The sequence below is a fragment of the Papaver somniferum genome, chromosome 6 (assembly GCF_003573695.1).
Source record: "Papaver somniferum cultivar HN1 chromosome 6, ASM357369v1, whole genome shotgun sequence".
In the NCBI taxonomy this organism is placed as follows: Eukaryota; Viridiplantae; Streptophyta; class Magnoliopsida; order Ranunculales; family Papaveraceae; genus Papaver; species Papaver somniferum.
In genome coordinates, this window is record NC_039363.1 from 12,862,494 (window position 1) to 12,880,016 (window position 17,523).

The following is a 17,523-nucleotide window of genomic DNA, read 5'->3' on the forward strand; positions in this document are numbered from 1 at the left end:
ATATTAGTCTTCAAATAATCCACTGCTACCTTGTTGGCACTCACATTATCCAAAGTGACAGTAAACACATCTTTAAGCTCCCAATCTAACAAACACTTCTCTAACATCTCACCAATGTCAATTCCTTTGTGACCACTAACCTCACAAAACATAATAATTCTCTTTTGATACTTCCACTGCTGATCAATAAAGTGAACTGTTACACAGATGTAGTTGAAATTGTTTGGTGAAGTCCATGTGTCTGTTGTCAAACTAACCCTCTGCTTGGTTGACTTGAAGTAATTTTTCAACTTTTCTTTCTCTAATACATACATGTCCAATAAACATCTATAAATAGTCATTCTACTTGGCACAACAAATTTAGGCTCTAAGACATGCATCATTCTCCTAAAACCTTCACCCTCAACTGCTCTAAATGACATCTCATCAATTATAATAAATTCAACAACTGCCATTTTACATTTCTCTTGACTGAAAATAGTAGAGACTAACTGACCTTCATTCTCACCCAGTTGTGCAGGATTTAATGTCAGAGTTTGTTGTCCTTTTGGCTTTGGCTTGTTAGGATTCTGCTTGCATCTGTTGAAGTGCTTCCACATTCCACTTGTACCATTCTTTCCAGTATGAGCCTTTATCACCTTCTTGCAGTAATTGCATCCAGCATCTTGAACATTCAACCTCTTGAAATGATTCCAAATGTCAGAAGTTATCTTACCACCCATAGATGTAGAAGTAACTTCTACATCTACTGTTGCTGTCTCTGGCTATGCTGCTTCATTTGTTGGTTGGATTGAGGATCCAACAATTGCATCTGTGGCGGTGGTAGGTGTATCAGTTGTAGGTGTAGGGGTATATATTCCATGAGCTTGACTTGATTCATCCATGCCAGCTTATCACTGAGAAAACAAATTTAAGTGCTGAAAAATTAAGAAATGAAATAAGAAATGAAATAAGAACTCAACTGAAAAAGAAATAAGAACTTTATAACTGAACATTGTTCAAGGAGCATTGAGCTCTGTTTTTTTTATTTCAGAACCAACTAAGGAGAGACTAGCTGTGTTGAAATGTTTATGAAATGTTTGATTCAGACATCTAATGAGAGACTAGCTGTGTTGAGAGGGGCCTATGATGGTACTCGAAAGTGACACAACTAGACCACCACTGACACAGACAATTACATTCACAGTACCAACATGTATATTACATTTACTTTAAGGAATCAACAGTCAGAGCCTCCATAGTGCTTGATGCTAATCCTGATTTACACAAGTTGTAATCACAGAATAAAAAAAAAAACATAATCCAACAGTTGTGGTGAGAACATTCATCTCGATTTACAGACAATAATAACGAAAGCTAAGAACCTTGATTCAGTTTATAAGCCAATGATGATGTCAAGACAAATATGCAGTTTACCTGAAGATAGATCTAAACTAACATAAAGAAGTGCCGAACTTGCAAGTAATATGTCGTGATAAAGCACGATGAAATTACAAAATGGGAAAGCCAGAAAAATGAAGATACCAAGATGACAAGTACATATTGACATTTAATACGCCTAAATCTTATTACCCATAGCAAAGATACCGATATCAGGAGTCAGAAATGTATAATTGTCATTTATAGTGCAGATGTGTGTTTCTTCCTAGAAAACACAAATTGAAATGAATAGAATACATGTAATTGAGAGTAAGTTAGGAATTCTGATTGATCTTCAAAGTCAAGTAAACACTATATGGAAGTGAATTGCGCCACATTAGAACATAAGACAAAAGTCACAAAACATCATAAAATTAAAAACTGAAAACAACAAAATTAATTAAAAAAATTATAAAAAGCCTAAAGAAATACAAAGTACCTTAATGGGTTTCCTTCAGCTTCTTCCTTGAATCCTTTCCCTTCGTCTTTTTCCTGACGTGATTGATAACTTACCCTGTGAAACTGAAACCCTAAATTAAATTAATCAAAAGTCCTAGGATCATCCAGAACTCGACTTCATACAGAAATCCATAGTAAAAAAACTTACACAAATCAAATTGGAGAAGAAAAAAAGCAAAAAAAGTAAAAAACTTACACAAATCAAATCATTGAAATCACTGACTTTTTCTCCTTCTTCTTCTGGATCGAGAGGTGTTGTTCGGTGTTCCGTGTTCACTGATTAATGGAGTTCACTTACATACTTCACTCTTCAGAGAATCAGAGACTCAAGAACTCAGTTCTCTCTCTCTCAGAGGGAAGAGTCGAAGACGAAGACGGAAAAGAAAAACGAAAATGAGAAACCCTATCGTTAAGGTACTATATATACCCCTCCTTAATCTAACGGCTATTATTATTCTACTATCCCTAAATCTAATGGCTACAAATGGTTGGTTCTTTCGGTCCAGACGGTACGGGACTTGTACAGGACCGTGTACCTGTACCTCATCAGCCTCGCTTCCTATTTTATGGACCGGTACCTGTACCCCGTTCCTCGGTTCGGGACAAATATCGGCCCGGTTCAGCCGGTTCCGGGACGGTTCCTCGGTCCAGGTCGGTTCCTGTGCACCCTTAGTCTTGCCTGATTTCTTCCAACAACATTTGTAAGTTTTTTTCATAACACAATATTATTTCCCGGCAAAAAGAAAATAAGTAAACATTTTTTTCTTTCTTAATGATTGTGATAGGTGATATCGAGTTAACTATTTATGTATATTTATTTATTTATAATTATTGAGTTTTTTATTTTATCAGTCGACTAGTGTCATTATAGTAGAGTGGTAAAGTTATTGGGTGATGATACCAATGACACGATTTCGAAAGCTTTAGTTCTTGGTTACTTTACTTTGCTTATGAACATGGGCTTATGTCAAACAAAGCCCACTTGGTTTTGTATTCATACCTTAAACTATCATTATGCACATCAAAAGTCTCCGGTCTACATGGAAGGATACTACTCCTATTTAAATTTTAGAATCTAAACCTTTGTTAAATTAACTCAACCTTTTTTCTAAAATTGAGTACATATTTCAGCCGCCAGAAAAATATTTGTTATATTTCATTTTGAAAGTTGCATAAACATATATACATATTAAAACCAATTAGCCTAGGAACTTAAGCAACAACCATCTTCATAAGTTTTAGCGGTAAGAAAACCATGATAGTCAGTAACATGCACTAGCAAACCGTTGACATCAATTTAGTTAGACCTCTATATGTTATTATGGGTTAAATGTTTTGGCTAGCATGGAGTTGAGTTTGCCTTAGTTTAATTATACTAATTTGTTTAGTTTTTTCCAAATCCCCATGTTCTAGTAAATCAAATAAACCAAATGTGCATTAATATTCAACAAGTAGAATGCACGTGCATTGCACGTCGGCAAACCATGGTTTGTTTACATTTATCTTCCTTCTTGGCAGAACTATAACACTCACAGAAATATTGTTTTTCATACATCAAAAACACAATTTAGTAATGTTACAAAAAATTAGTAGTGATCTAAAATGAAGAAGCAGATTGTGCGTGCTTTTGGTTTTTGGCATAGCAATTTTTTAATTTTGTTTTGTTTGGGCATAATAAGTTATGATGGACTGTTCAGCAAGACGTTCAAAAAAAAGAATAGAAAAACAATCAAATCGAATGAGGTGGACATTTTAATTGATGGAGGTTAGTTAGATACAGATGTAACCCATTTCATTCATTTTACACTTTCACTTGTGAGCATATCACAATCATAAACATTAGTTCCCAAATACTTGACACTACAAAAAGAAGAGTTTTTTTTTTACATATCTATGCTAGTAGATAAGCTCATATGAGATCAAAGGAGAAAAGCACTCCAAATCTAAGTCTTGGGCACAATTCCTTGTATTCATAAGTTACTATGTTAGTAAATAAGCGGAGTATCTGATCCTTCGGCATATATGCAGGTCTAAATTCAAACATGCTTAAAAATGTAGTCATTTACTACATTCAAACTTATCAAGCCAGTAAAACAAAACAAAAAAATTGCTTACACAGTATGAACCCAACTACATCACGATCTTGAGCCCATAACAATGTTACCTGCATCTCTTTAGGTGTCATAGTCAAGCTAGCTCAATTATTCTTGGATCCCAACATGGATGAATACCCGAAACTTGACCTTGCATTGAAATCACTTACAAATGAAACAAAGAAAGTAAATCAAAATCTGTCATATAAGTTAACTGAAAATTTAACAAGTCCATGAAAACAACATAATTAAACTAAATCTTTACTCCTTAGGTCGACAATATCAGTAAATCACTTGTCTAACAATCATTTCTGACTATCAATTCACGTCACTGATCAGTAAAAGAGGGTGGACATCTGTCTCATTGCTCTCCTGGGCATTTTCACAAAAACTTCATAGGCATTTCTACAAAGACTTTAAAGAGAACTGTATCTGGCTGAATTTCTCAAACACATAAGCTGCACTACTTCCATAGTGAAAACTGAAGATCAATTATTTGGAGAAGGTAGAAGTGACAAGTTTCATAGTAAAACCAAATTGCTGTTTCAACATAATTACATCTAACTACGTAAAATTAACTAAAACTGAAAATGAGACATTATGAAAATTATAGATTTGAGTTTCTAACCTACAAATGAAATTCAGATTAGACATATGGGGAAAAAACCAAATCCTTTCTTGATTTGTAATTCGAAATTTAATTTGGTAAAATCAAAGAAGGTGGAATAGGGAAGTATCGGTTTTTGGCGAACTCGATTTCATTTACTTTGTTGAGACCGAAGGTTTACAGTTTCAGAGAGAACTCACATACGCAGTTAAGAAGAAGAAAAAACAATCGAAATAAACTTGGGAAGAAGCTTATTTTGGTAGGGGTATTTTTGTCGAGTAACCAAAAAAACACTTGTGACGGGAATCTTTAGAGAATATTCGATAATCTAACAGTCTAGATTTTAAAATTTTAAATTAAAGGAGATCCAACGGCTGCTGTTACCTAACTCTTAAAATTTTGATTGGTCTTGCTCTCATTAAAGGGGGGAGATATGTTTTTCCTGAAATTAGAAAATCACCTCCGAATGAATTCAAATAAATCCTTTTATAATAGAATAGTAGCGGCTTACAATGCTCATTCCATGATCACACCGTTTTATCGTGACAACCTTTTTAAGTTCGTGATAGAAAGAAAAGAAAACGCAATTCATACCGGTGCAAAAGGTATCAATGAGGACACATGCTAAAGAGTATGCTTCAAAACACTAGTCATGATCCCCGTGTTACCATTGGGGATTACTGCCATTTGTTTACTAGTGGAGAAAACATTTTTGACCAACAAAAAGACTCTTATTTGGTGTAAAGAAAAAAATAAAGCAACAGTACGCTTCTGTTGCTTACGTTTTAGGCAAATGTACCGAACCTTCAGTCTTCTTACTTAATGCATCAATGATGGGAAGTACCGAACCTATGCATTCTGTACTACGAAGTTTAAACATGGGTTCAAATGTAACAGGAACAAGTAGACGACTGCACCATATGTTAAAACGGTTACCCCAAAAAAATGCTGGCAGGATGGAGTACAAGGAAATGAGAACAAACTGAACCAAGCGGAAGGAATCAAATTCATAGCAATTAGTTGTGCAGCTGGGAAAACAGAACACTGGTGTTTACAAAAAAAGGTGTGCACAGAGGAAACAAGAAAAGTCATTTTCCAGGAATGCAGAAGCGAGAAACACTAACAAAGGTAACAAGCAAAATATGAACAAAGCGAATGTCACTTCTTAATGTCTCAAAAAAGTCTACTAGAGGAAGATAATTAGCGTAGTTCAGTGGCTAAAAAAAACCCGTTAACGACGTCAAAAGAACGCAGAAGAAGGAAATATTCGAAAACAAAACATCCATAAAAAGGATAAAACCAAAAACAGGAGTGCATTATTCAAAGGAACAATGTGTTTGAAAATGTTCATAACCTCTAATTTCCCATGTCTCAAATTCCCAATTCTACAACGCTACAAGTAACCACATTCCAAAAAAGCAACGACCGATTAACAAAGATATGATCAGAAAAAAACTATAGACAGAAGAAACCATATAACCACAAAAAACAGGATAAACAACATGAGTTTCTCAAAATAATAACCTACACACGCTACACATACTCCTGTCCGCACCAATGCAGGTCTCATAACATGACCATGTCCAGAAGGTCCAACCTGGCCTGAATTACTAACTTGATAACGTCGTGTTTCAGAACCAGGACCAACTCGGTTCTTCATTCCAAAATCTCCCACTCTAGGTCGCCTACCAGCACCTGGAATCATAGGTGCATTATACCCATCATTCTTCGTGGTTAAATTTTCAGAACGAGGACCAGATTTTTGGTTCCTCATTCCAAAACCCCCCACCCTTTTCCTACCAGCACCAGGCCTCTTAGGTGCATTATACAAGTCACTCTTCGGAGTTAAACTTTCAGTAGAACCAGAATCAGAACCATATTTTTGCTTCTCATAAGAACCCAATTTCTGCTTATTAGTATAACAACAAGTTGCTATTTCGCAATACAGCGGATGTCCATTGAAATTCTTAACAGGTTCTTCTAAAGCCTTTCTTACTCCATCAACAGTTTCATATATAAACAAAGCATACCCTTTAGGTTCCCCAGTGTGTTTATCAAATCCAAATGGACCTTCCTCAATTTCCCCATACTTGGAAAAAAATTTGTACAATTTTTCAGCAGTAATTTCAAAATGAGAATTGTTAACATTACCTACAAAGATCTTCCTCTGCAGAATTTCTTCTCGCATTGCCCACTGAGGAATATGGATAGGTCCAGATGAAGCTAAATTACAAGCAGTAATTCGATTTCCAATCTTTTTAATCGGTTCTTTTAAAGCTTTAATCACAGATTTTCTGTGTTTGTATAATATGAATCCATAACAACGTCTTGAAGAGATGAATTTCCCTTTGTTATCAATAACAACATTACAATCTTCAATTTCTCCGTAACTTGAAAAAATCTGTCTGAGATTATCTGGTGTGGTATCTAAGCTAAGTCCATGGATGAAAATTTTAAGATGAGATGGATTTTGATCTGCGAGTTGTTGAATTTCTGAAATGATTTCTGTGTTTTTTGTTGAGATTGAACGAATAATGGAAATTAATTGTTGTCTAGTAAATGGTTCAAGAAGTTTTGTTATGCCTTCTTCTTCGGAATATGAATCGGTTTCTGATTCTGTATCTTCTGAATCATCTTCAAATCTTTGTTTCTTCGCCATTGTGGGATGGAGTTGCAGAAAGAAGAAATTGGGGAAAAACGAATTATCGTGGGGAAACGGAAAATTGGAGATGAATAGATTTTGGTGTTGTGAGATTTCTAGGGTTTAACGAAATGTGCTATGACAAATGAAAGCTCAATACAAATCAGAGGGTGCTCTTATAAGTTTTCTTACACGACACTGCTTTACTGATGCGATTGGTTTTTTATTTTATTTTTTAAGACTCGAGAAAATTGATTGATGAGATTTATTTTTCTCATTAATTAATTAACATTACATAATTTCAGGTTAACAACATCGTCTCTCATGGTTTGAGCAAAATCTTCATGGATGTTTTCCAAAAGGTCAGAAGAAACTCTCTATATTTTCTGGTTTTATTGGTTATCTTGTGAGCTACAGTGTTACCCGATCTTTTCCAAAATGCCTAAAGTACTAGAAAGAAGATGTTTTATTTCTTCTACAATCCTCTGATTTATCCAATGTACATAAAGGGTTGCACGATTTGTAGAGTTAACTGAATTTAAGTTGTAACATTCAAGCACAATGTTGTATGCATTCATTTCCTTGGCTCATAGTATTGCTTCATTCACAACCAAGCATTTCGATTGTTCTGGATCCGGTCCTTCATATAAGTTTTTGTCTGTGATGTATCTGCAGGAACTCGTATGGTCTCGAATGATTAACAACTACCAAAAACGTTTGAAACATCTTCAAGTGATGTATCAATATTAATTTTAAGACGACTGATCTTTGGGGAGACCATTTTTGAAGCTGGTATGTTGTAGTTGCATCATTCTGAATATAGGATCTTGAAGAAAAAATTATATGAATATGTAACTATTGTTCGAAACAAAACCAGACTCGTTGCTCAAGGATATTCACAAATAAAAGGTATTGATTTCGATGAAACCTTTGCTCATGTAGCTCGTTTAGAATCAATTAGACTTTTACTTGCTTATGCTTGTAATCTTAAGATTAAAATTTTCAAATGGATATTAGATCTGGATTTCTTAATAGAGATTTAAAAAAGGAAGTCTTTGTTGCTCAACCTAAAGGATTTGAAGACCTTCTCGTTTCTTGACCATGTACTTAAACTCAAAAAGGCATTATATGGTCTAAAACAGACTCCAAGAGGTGGTGCTGATAAGACACCTTTCACCAAATGCAATGGAAAGAATGCACTTGTTGCACAAATCTATGTGGATGACATTATCTACGGATCGACCTCCAAAAAACTCAATGATGAATTCCTATATCTTATAACTGGTGAATTCGAGATGACTAATGAGGGGGAAATATCATACTTCTTAGTTTGCAAATTCACCAACAAAAGATAATATTTTTCTATCTCAAGAAAACTATGTCAGATTCTTGATATAAAGGAAGTAACTCATATGGAAACTCCAAAGCCAACCAATGCAAAAATTCAGTCGGATCTTAATGAAAGGTCCGTTGACCAGAAGCTTTATCGATCTATGATAGAAAGTATGTTATATCGGAAGGATGTTTGGAAGATCGAAAATTACATCTGGTGGTTGTTTATATGTTTGTCAAAATATTATAGGTTGACATAGTAAGAAACAAAACTTTTAATTCCTCTTAACATGTAAAGCAGAATATATTGCTGATGGTACTTGTTGTACACAACTTTTGTGAATGAAGCAAATGTTCATTGATTATGGCATAAATATCCCAACTATGAGTATTTTTTTTGTGATAACTCAAGTGTCATTTGACTAATAGAAGATCCGGTTGAACATTATCGTACTAAACATATCGATATTATATATCATTTTATTCGATAATTGTATGAGAATGAGCTTATCAAACTAGAGTATGATTTGTCTGAACGACAACTAGTTGATATTCTTACAAAACCACTAGACAGAGAAACTTTCCAAAATCTTAGAAAGTATATTGGTGTTGTCAAGGTATATTATTACCTTGTGAGTTTTGGGTTTAAATTTTTCCTATTAGCACGCAATGGTTAAAACTGAAACAACCTTTCTCTGGTAAAGGTTGTTTTGTCTTTGTTGTTGTTATTTTTCTCTTGCGAAAGGATGAAAACAAACAAGTAGAGAATTCTTATCGAACTTGTGCTTAAATGATATATATTTATGGGGAGATATGGTTGCGGAAAACCAAGGTAACAATTCTTTTATTGTTAGTTGATCGTTTTACCTGATTAAGAAAAGCTTGATTTTATTGCATATATTTTGCTTTTGCTTAACGAAATTCGGTGCAATTGATATATTTCTATTATGATGGATGGATTGATTATTGTGATTCAATTATTTCCTGTTAAGAAAAACTATGTCAATTCTTTTTTACTAATAATTGATTTGGTATCTTCATTATTGATTGGTATCAATTGTTTTTTCTTAATGAAATACGGGGTCATTTGTTAGTCCATTTGATTCCTGATAAAAAAATAATAATTTAATTCAGATTTTAGTTTAGGCTTATCAAATATAGGATTCGGGTTATTCAAGTCTAATCGAAGTCCTTGACAAGAAAACTAGTTAACTAACCTAGTTTGTTTCTTGTCTAAAGGAAGGTTTAAGTTATTTTATGAATAATTAGAACCTGATAAGATAAAGTGAGTTAATTCTGATCTATTTTTGTGTCTTATCGAATTAAGAGATTATACATACATAATCAGTTCGATTTGTAACCAAGATACATTGATTGATCAATCGTACTAAGGTAAAATTGCTTCGGGAAATTGTTTTCTTGATAACATACTAAAACAAGATTACTTTTGTAGTTTCGGTTTTAGTATTAGTTATATAAAATGATATGTGAACCCTTCATGCTTAACTCTTATGGGTTGTACAAGTATTATGCATTAGAACACTACTCGGTCGAACTCGCAAGCGTTGCTACCTCAGGTTTGTTTTCAAGTTTAGTTACCAAAACTATAAGTCTTGAAATCTAGTCTACTTATATCTAAGTCTCGTATTAGGATTGAAAGTGTAGTTGAGCATTAGACTTCCCGACGTTCATTGATTGAAGACGAAGAACTAATAAGGGGAGCTTGTGGAACTTCATCCACAAAAGGTATGTGGAGACTTGAACTCATCTATCACTCAAAAGTCTATCTACTCTATCTCCTATTTGAGACAAAAGTCGTATAGCTATATAGACTTCAATTATACACATTTGATATTTCGAGATGAGTTTAACTCGCTTACATATTTTTCGAAATATGTGTTGGTAAGCTTTCGTTTGAACCAAGTTCATCTTATATTCTTAACGGAAGTCAAAAGATGATTATGTGAAAGTCGCATTCTAGCATCTTACATGATTTGTGCGAGACAGTCATTTGATGTAAACTCAGAATGTTTCGTATTGATCATTCGATCACTTGAAAATTGCTTTGAAGCTAATAGTTTGTGTGAGACAGCTATTGTCGTCTTCTAATAATGTTTTAATGATTGAAATGGGAGTTTAGAACAAATAAACATGATTGGATAACACAGTATGCGTACTTGTATGCTAACTGTTGCAAGTTATTCCAAGCCCGTGAACCATGGTATGCATACCCGTATGCGTACTGGTTGGTTTAGTGAAAGTCCAAGAATTTAGTAAGCATACTGGTATGCGTACGGGCGTGAGTTTCAAGTTCCGGAAATTCAATCGAGTTTCGAAGGTATGCGTACCCATTTGCATACTGGCGAACCCAAAATTCGTCCAGCCACTTAGGTATACGTACCTGTTTGCATATTTGAGTAGGTTATGTTCTAAAATTGGTTTGTTCATGAATCAATACATTTATATAATAAGGAATGTAACCTTTTTCAAACCGTGGCTATAATTTTCATGAATTGATTCGAGTGAATCAAAATCGATTTTGCTTCAATTGTGTCTTGTATACTTCTATGAGAATATAAACAGTTGAACAACTCTAGAACTAGTTTCATTTGAGTCATTTGAACTAGTTATGGTTAAGAAGAATAAGGTTGATATGAAAGTGTTAATATGGATAACTTCGGTTAACTATTGTTGAGCCAACAAGGTGTACACGTTTAGGTACGGTTACTCATATCTAAATGAAGTAACTTTTCATTTGTGTGTAACAAGCTAAGTTCAATCTAACGGTTGAAAGATATTAGCTTGAGTCTAATGAGGTTTTCGTCTAACGGTGAATATTGAATGTTTTTTTACCAAGGTAACATTGATTGCAAACCCTAATTTGAAGACTATATAAGGGAGAACTCTAGCAACTGGTAAACCTAATGCCCATACCTCCTTTGTGATACTAGTTGCGACTAGAGTCGATTCTCCTTTAACCTTAGTTTTTTTCAAAACTCTGTAGGTTCATGACTTGAAGACTTCATTGGGATTGTGAAGCCAGACCCAACTTGACATAACAACGCTTGGTGGGTTCAATCGAGCTATACTCTAACACTATTCAATATACTTTTCTGTGTGAGACATATTAGTTTATCAAGTGTTCGACTTTGGGTCGTAGCAACTCTTAGTTGTGGGTGAGATCAGTTAAGGGAATCAAATGCGAAGAGTCCTGCTGGGATTCAGAGGCATAAAGAACGTGACTGTACCTTGATCAGTGTGAGATTGGTTAGGAATCAACTACATTTCAGTACGAAGTTAACTTAGAGTAGGCTAGTGTCTGTAGTGGCTTAATACAGCGTGGCATTCAAATTTGGACTAGGTCCCTGAGTTTTTCTGCATTTGCGGTTTCCTCGTTAACAATTTTTTTGGTGTCTGTGTTATTTCTTTTCCGCATTATATTTGTTTATATAATTGAGATATCACAAGTTGTGCATAAGTTCAATCAATTGTGAATCCAACCTCTGGTTGTTGATTAAATTGATTGACACTTGGATATTGGTTTTTGATACCGTCCAAGCTATTTATTATATTCAATCGGGCTCGTAAATTCCTATTTGTTTGATTGCAGATTGAATTGAGAAATTGAGATAAAACTCTTGGATATATTTTCATTGATTGAATATGATTGTCTAGTTGATTCTCTTGGAATTATATTAGAGTTTTTCCATACAGATTGCTAAGAAAAATATTGGGTGTGGTTGCTATACCCCCGGTTTTTTAATTGGCCATCAGAGTAGGCAAATACGTTTAAGACCTTACAATTCGGTGTTTGTAGCGGTCTGACTCTATGAACAATAATGTTATCTCTAACAACAAAACACCAGTTCAGAAACATTCTGACATGGTTCAAAGCCTTGAATCTCCTGATAAATCTCTCACGTCTTCTCCATTATCTGAAACTGTGTTCAACTAGGAAAAACTCCTAGATGAATATTTGGATGATCTTTCAGATAAAAGTGATTCAGACGAGGGACCAAATATTGATGAGGAAGTCTCACAACAGCTTGCTTGGATGAATTTTTGACTCCTCTCTGTCTAGAAAACAGGAAATTGAAAAAACTCTTTAAGGGATATGATTATGGTTATAAACTCTTACAATCTCTTCTTAAATATCGGGAAGAAGATGTGCATTCAAAAAATTTTGAATGTGAAAATATTCGTTGAAACCTCTTTGTGTTGAAAGAAATACTCGCGGAAACTGAAGCAACATATGACTCTCAACAAAAACGTTTTAATGGAAAGGAAATCGTCCTTCTCGCCAAAGAAAAACAATTGGAGGATGATCTAGATGCTTCTCCTGATAAGGTAAAGTCACTGGAAGAGAATCTGAAAAGATTGAATAATAGCTCTACAAAATTATCCACTATGCTGGGAGCATGTAAATAACATTATCATACACGTGGTCTAGGTTATAAAGGAATAGATGCTCCAAGTACTAGTAAGATAAATTTTGTCTTTGTTAATGACGATTTTCTAAGTGAAAATTTCACTGGCATAAAAAGTGAAAACCACATTCAGTAGCTGATGTTCCTATGAACAAAGATTGTCAACCTTCAAAAACAGCTTGAGAATAGTGAAAAACATTCCCTTCAGATGTTGTTATTGCGGCAACAAAGGTCATCTTGTAAGGAAATGTTGTTTTCGCTTACATAATGAAAAACTTCATAACATTCTTATTTGGATGGCTAAGAAATTAGTCAAACCAGTTTCTCATATTACTGGTCTTAACTGTCCAGCTATCAGACAAGAAAAGTATTGTGATAAGCCAAGTCTTTCCTATAAAGATAACACAACGACTTTATACAATTGTCAAAAGAATTATGTTATACGGACAAATGACTGCCTTGTTGATCCAATGAGTAAGAAAACTTCTTCAAACCCTTCTTCTGTAACTAAAGGAAGTGTTGGATCAAAAGAGTCAATCGTTCCTGAGTACATTCATATCAATAATCGTTTTTCGGAACTAACCAAAAACCAGTATAAATAGACTCAAGCACAACATTAAGAAGGCAAGGAAGTCAACAATTTCAGGCATCTCTTATCCTCCTCTTGTTAATAACTTTGTGACTAAACCTATTGACTTTTCCGAAGATCTTCAAGAAAGAAAAGGGGAAAATGTCAATACCCTTGATGAGCCATATGCTTTTAAAATTACAACTTAACTGCTTACAAGTGAGCATCATCTTTGAGACCAGGTGAGGATGCTCGTAATTCTCAAGAAACTTTCGTCTTGAGAAAGTGGTCTTTGTTGTATCTGTTTTTGGTTTAAAAATAAAATGATCATCTTACTGTTGAGCCCTTCTCCGATTAATTATTATATATTGTAATATTTTTAGTCAATAACTCTAGGGAATATTCTCTTTGTTGCTTACCTTGAAAACTCTTGTTTTCTTCCTAATGACGAGTGGGTTGTTGTTCATCAACAATTATCTTATGTTCTTTTGATATAAGATTGGTTGTCATTATGTTTAGAATTTGTCTTTGATTTTTATCAAAAAAATACTTCTAAATTAGGCTCCTATGCTCTTTTGGTTTTGAACCTGAGTCACAACCATGAGCGTACGTACACCCGAACCTTACCGAACGTAAACGAGTAACCCTAGGATTTCCCTATGAAACACTCATATATATGTATCATGGTTTTTCTCTTCTCCTAATACATACACGTTCTGTAACGTCAAAAGTTCTCTTGAATCTTTGTGGTGTACACAATGGATGGATGCAAAAATGAAGACAAAGTTGAAAAGGGCAAGATTATTGAGTTTCACAAGAACCCTGTTTTCATAACTTGCTATCATGTTGTTGATCATGAAAATAAACTTCCTGTTCAGATGTCATCTCAATTGGAAGGAAATCTTCTTCGAGATTTTGAGGTCGTACGTGAACAACTTGGAATTGCAACAAAAATCTTCAAAATCAACTGAAGAAAGCAACTGATGAACTTATTTGTGTTCGATCTCTAGTTGCTGGTCACGTCTGATGACTTTCGGTTGCATCCTTCCTAGGATTTATATTTCTATTTGTCTAGGAAACATCTTATGAGAATTTATTCTTGTGTTTTAAGAAGGATAACTAGGGTTTGGAATAACATTTCTTGTGAGTACACATAACTATTGCAAACGATGTTCATCTTGCAATGTTTTTAGATTTATTTATTTAAATTCTAAAGTTTATTTGGAAGATGATTTTGCAGTTTAATATTTATTGGTTTTATATATTGCAAAAAATTGTTATGGGATATGTGTGTTTACGTCCTTGAACAATGATTGTCCCATATATGTCAAAAGTTAAGCCTATTGTGTTATTATGCAAATATTGATGGAAGATAGGATGAACTTTTGATTTCAAGGATTAAGTCTATTATATGTCTTTATGCAAATATTGATGAAAAATATAATGAATCTTTGAATATTCCGTAGTATTGATCTTTCCCTGATCAACTTCTATGTGAAAGTACTGTGAGGCTCTGTATGTTTTCTTATGTTGAGCATTTCCAATTAAATTAATCATGGTTTCTCTTGTAGTTTATTTAATTTAGTTTTCTGGGTACAAATTCATGTTTCATGTAATTTGTTAATGTCCAAAGAAATCCTTCTTTTCTTGCAAAAGTAAGGTCGCTCTTGTTGTTCTTTCGGGAATGACATTTTATGGGGGAGAATTCTTATTTGAACTTGTTCTTAATTTCCAAATCTTTGTGGGGAGTTCGGCTGTAGAATATTGTAGGAGTTCTCTTGTATCTTTATAAACTCCTTGATGAATACCCTAAGTTTTGACTATGTGAAATCATCGAAACAAAGTTGATATGTTTTATTTTAGTCATGAAGTATCTCTATGAGAATTTCATTATGATTCCACTAGTTTTCGTACCTTTGTCAATTTTTATTGACAAAAAGGGGGAGAATTAATTAGTGTGTAGTTCACATAAATACATATAGTTTACAGATCATTATGTAAGGGGGAGTGGTTTTTATTTGAGATGAAATATTGACCAAGGGGGAGTGATACATATCACCGTAGTATTGTTGTCAAAGTTGTGATACAATTGGACTTTGATGTTGTGTAATAATACTATGAAACTGTATAAAAATATAAGAAAACATCTTGTTTTTATATATTGTTATAACTACGTATCTTTAACAACTATGATGCTGAATTGAACACGTTCAGAATCACTGAAGTACTTGGAAATGACGAAGATTTCGAGTCGTGTTGAAGATGCCAAGAAGATCAAGCATTTGGATGAGAAGCTACAATTTTTATTATTTTTGTAACCCGTATGTATTGATAGTTTTGTCAATAAAATTGACAAAGGGGGAGATTGTTAAAGCACTACTCGGTTTAACTCGCAAGCGTTGCTATCTCAAGATTGTTGTCGAGTTTAGTTGCCAAAACTATAAGTCTTGATTTCTAGTCTACTTATATCTAAGTCTCGGATTAGGATAGAAAGTGTAGTTTAGAATTAGACTTCACGACGTTCATAGAATGAAGACGAAGAACTACCAAGGGGAGCTTGTGAAACTTCATCAACAAAAGGTATGTGGAGACTTGAACTCATCTATCACTCAAAAATCTATCTACTCTATCTCCTATTTGAGAAAAAAGTCCTATATCTATATATATTTCAATTATACACATTTGATATTTCGAGATGAGTTTAACTCGCTTACATATTTCTCAAAATATGTGTTGGTAAGCTTTCGCTTTAACCAAGTTCATTTTATATTCTATACGAAAGTCAAAAGATGATCATGTGAAAATCGCCTTGTAACATCTTACATGATTTGTGTAAGACAATCATTTGATGTAAACTCAGAATGTTTCGTATTGATCATTCGATCACTTGAAAATTGCTTCAAAGCTAATAGTTTATGTGAGACAGCTATTGTCGTCTTCTTAGAATATTTCAATGATTGAAATGGGAGTTTAGAATAAATAACCATGATTGGATATAGCACAGTATGCTAACTATTGCAATTTATTCCAAGTACGGGAACCATGATATGCATACCTGTATGCGTACTGGTTGGTTTAATGAAAGTACGAAAACTTAGTATGCATACCGGTATGTGTACCGGTGTGAGTTTCAAGTTTCGAAAATTCAACTAAGTTTGGAAGGTATGCATACCCGTTTGTATATTGGCGAACCCTTAGTCCGTCCACTTAGGTATGCGTACCCGTTTGCATACTTGAATAGGTTATGTTCTAAAATCGGTTTGTTCATGAACTAATACATTTATATAATAAGGAATGAAATCTTTTGCAAACCGTGGCAATAATGTTCATGAATTGATTCGAGTGAATCAAAATCGATTTTGCTTCAATTGTGTCATGTATACTTCTATGAGAATATAAACAATTGAACAACTTTATAACTAGTTTCATTTAAGTCATTTGAACTAGTTGTGGTTAAAGTGTCGGTTAACCATTGTTGAGCCAACAATGTGTACACGTTTAGGTATGGTTACTCATATCTAAATGAAATCACTTTTCATTTGTGTGTAACAAGCTAAGTTCGATATAACGGTTCAAAGATATTAGCTTGAGTCTAATGAGGATTTCATCTAACGGTGAATATTGAATGCTTTCTTACCAAGATAGCATTGATTGCAAATCTTGATTTGAATACTATATAAGGGAGAACTTTAGCGACTTGGAAACTTAATGCCCACACCTCCTGTGTGATATTAGTTGCGACTATAGTCGATTCTCCTATAACCTTAAGTTTTTCCAAAGCCATGTAGGTTAAAGATTTGAAGATTTCATTGGGATTGTGAAGCCAGACCCAACTATTTTCTGTATCGTTGCGTGTTCTGATTTTGCTATTTTCTTTCGAGATTGAGTACTATCTTGTCTAAGATTTGCTCGAGATTTAATATCCGATAGGCAAGATAAAAATTAGTCACAAACATCTTCGTCTCATCGTTTGTGAT

At 34.0% G+C, this 17,523-nt stretch overlaps 1 protein-coding gene across 1 annotated transcript; it reads right to left on the minus strand.

Moving 5' to 3' along the window:
* Positions 1 to 1,206: 1,206 nt before the first annotated feature.
* Positions 1,207 to 7,237, minus strand: LOC113290500 (UBP1-associated protein 2C-like). Its single transcript, XM_026540097.1, has 5 exons — positions 6,122 to 7,237; positions 5,886 to 5,971; positions 5,378 to 5,489; positions 1,573 to 1,645; positions 1,207 to 1,256 (listed from the first exon to the last, which is right to left on the minus strand). The coding sequence occupies exons 1-5, from the start codon at positions 7,235 to 7,237 to the stop codon at positions 1,207 to 1,209; spliced, it is 1,437 nt and encodes a 478-aa protein (XP_026395882.1).
* Between the last annotated feature and the right edge of the window lie 10,286 nt (positions 7,238 to 17,523).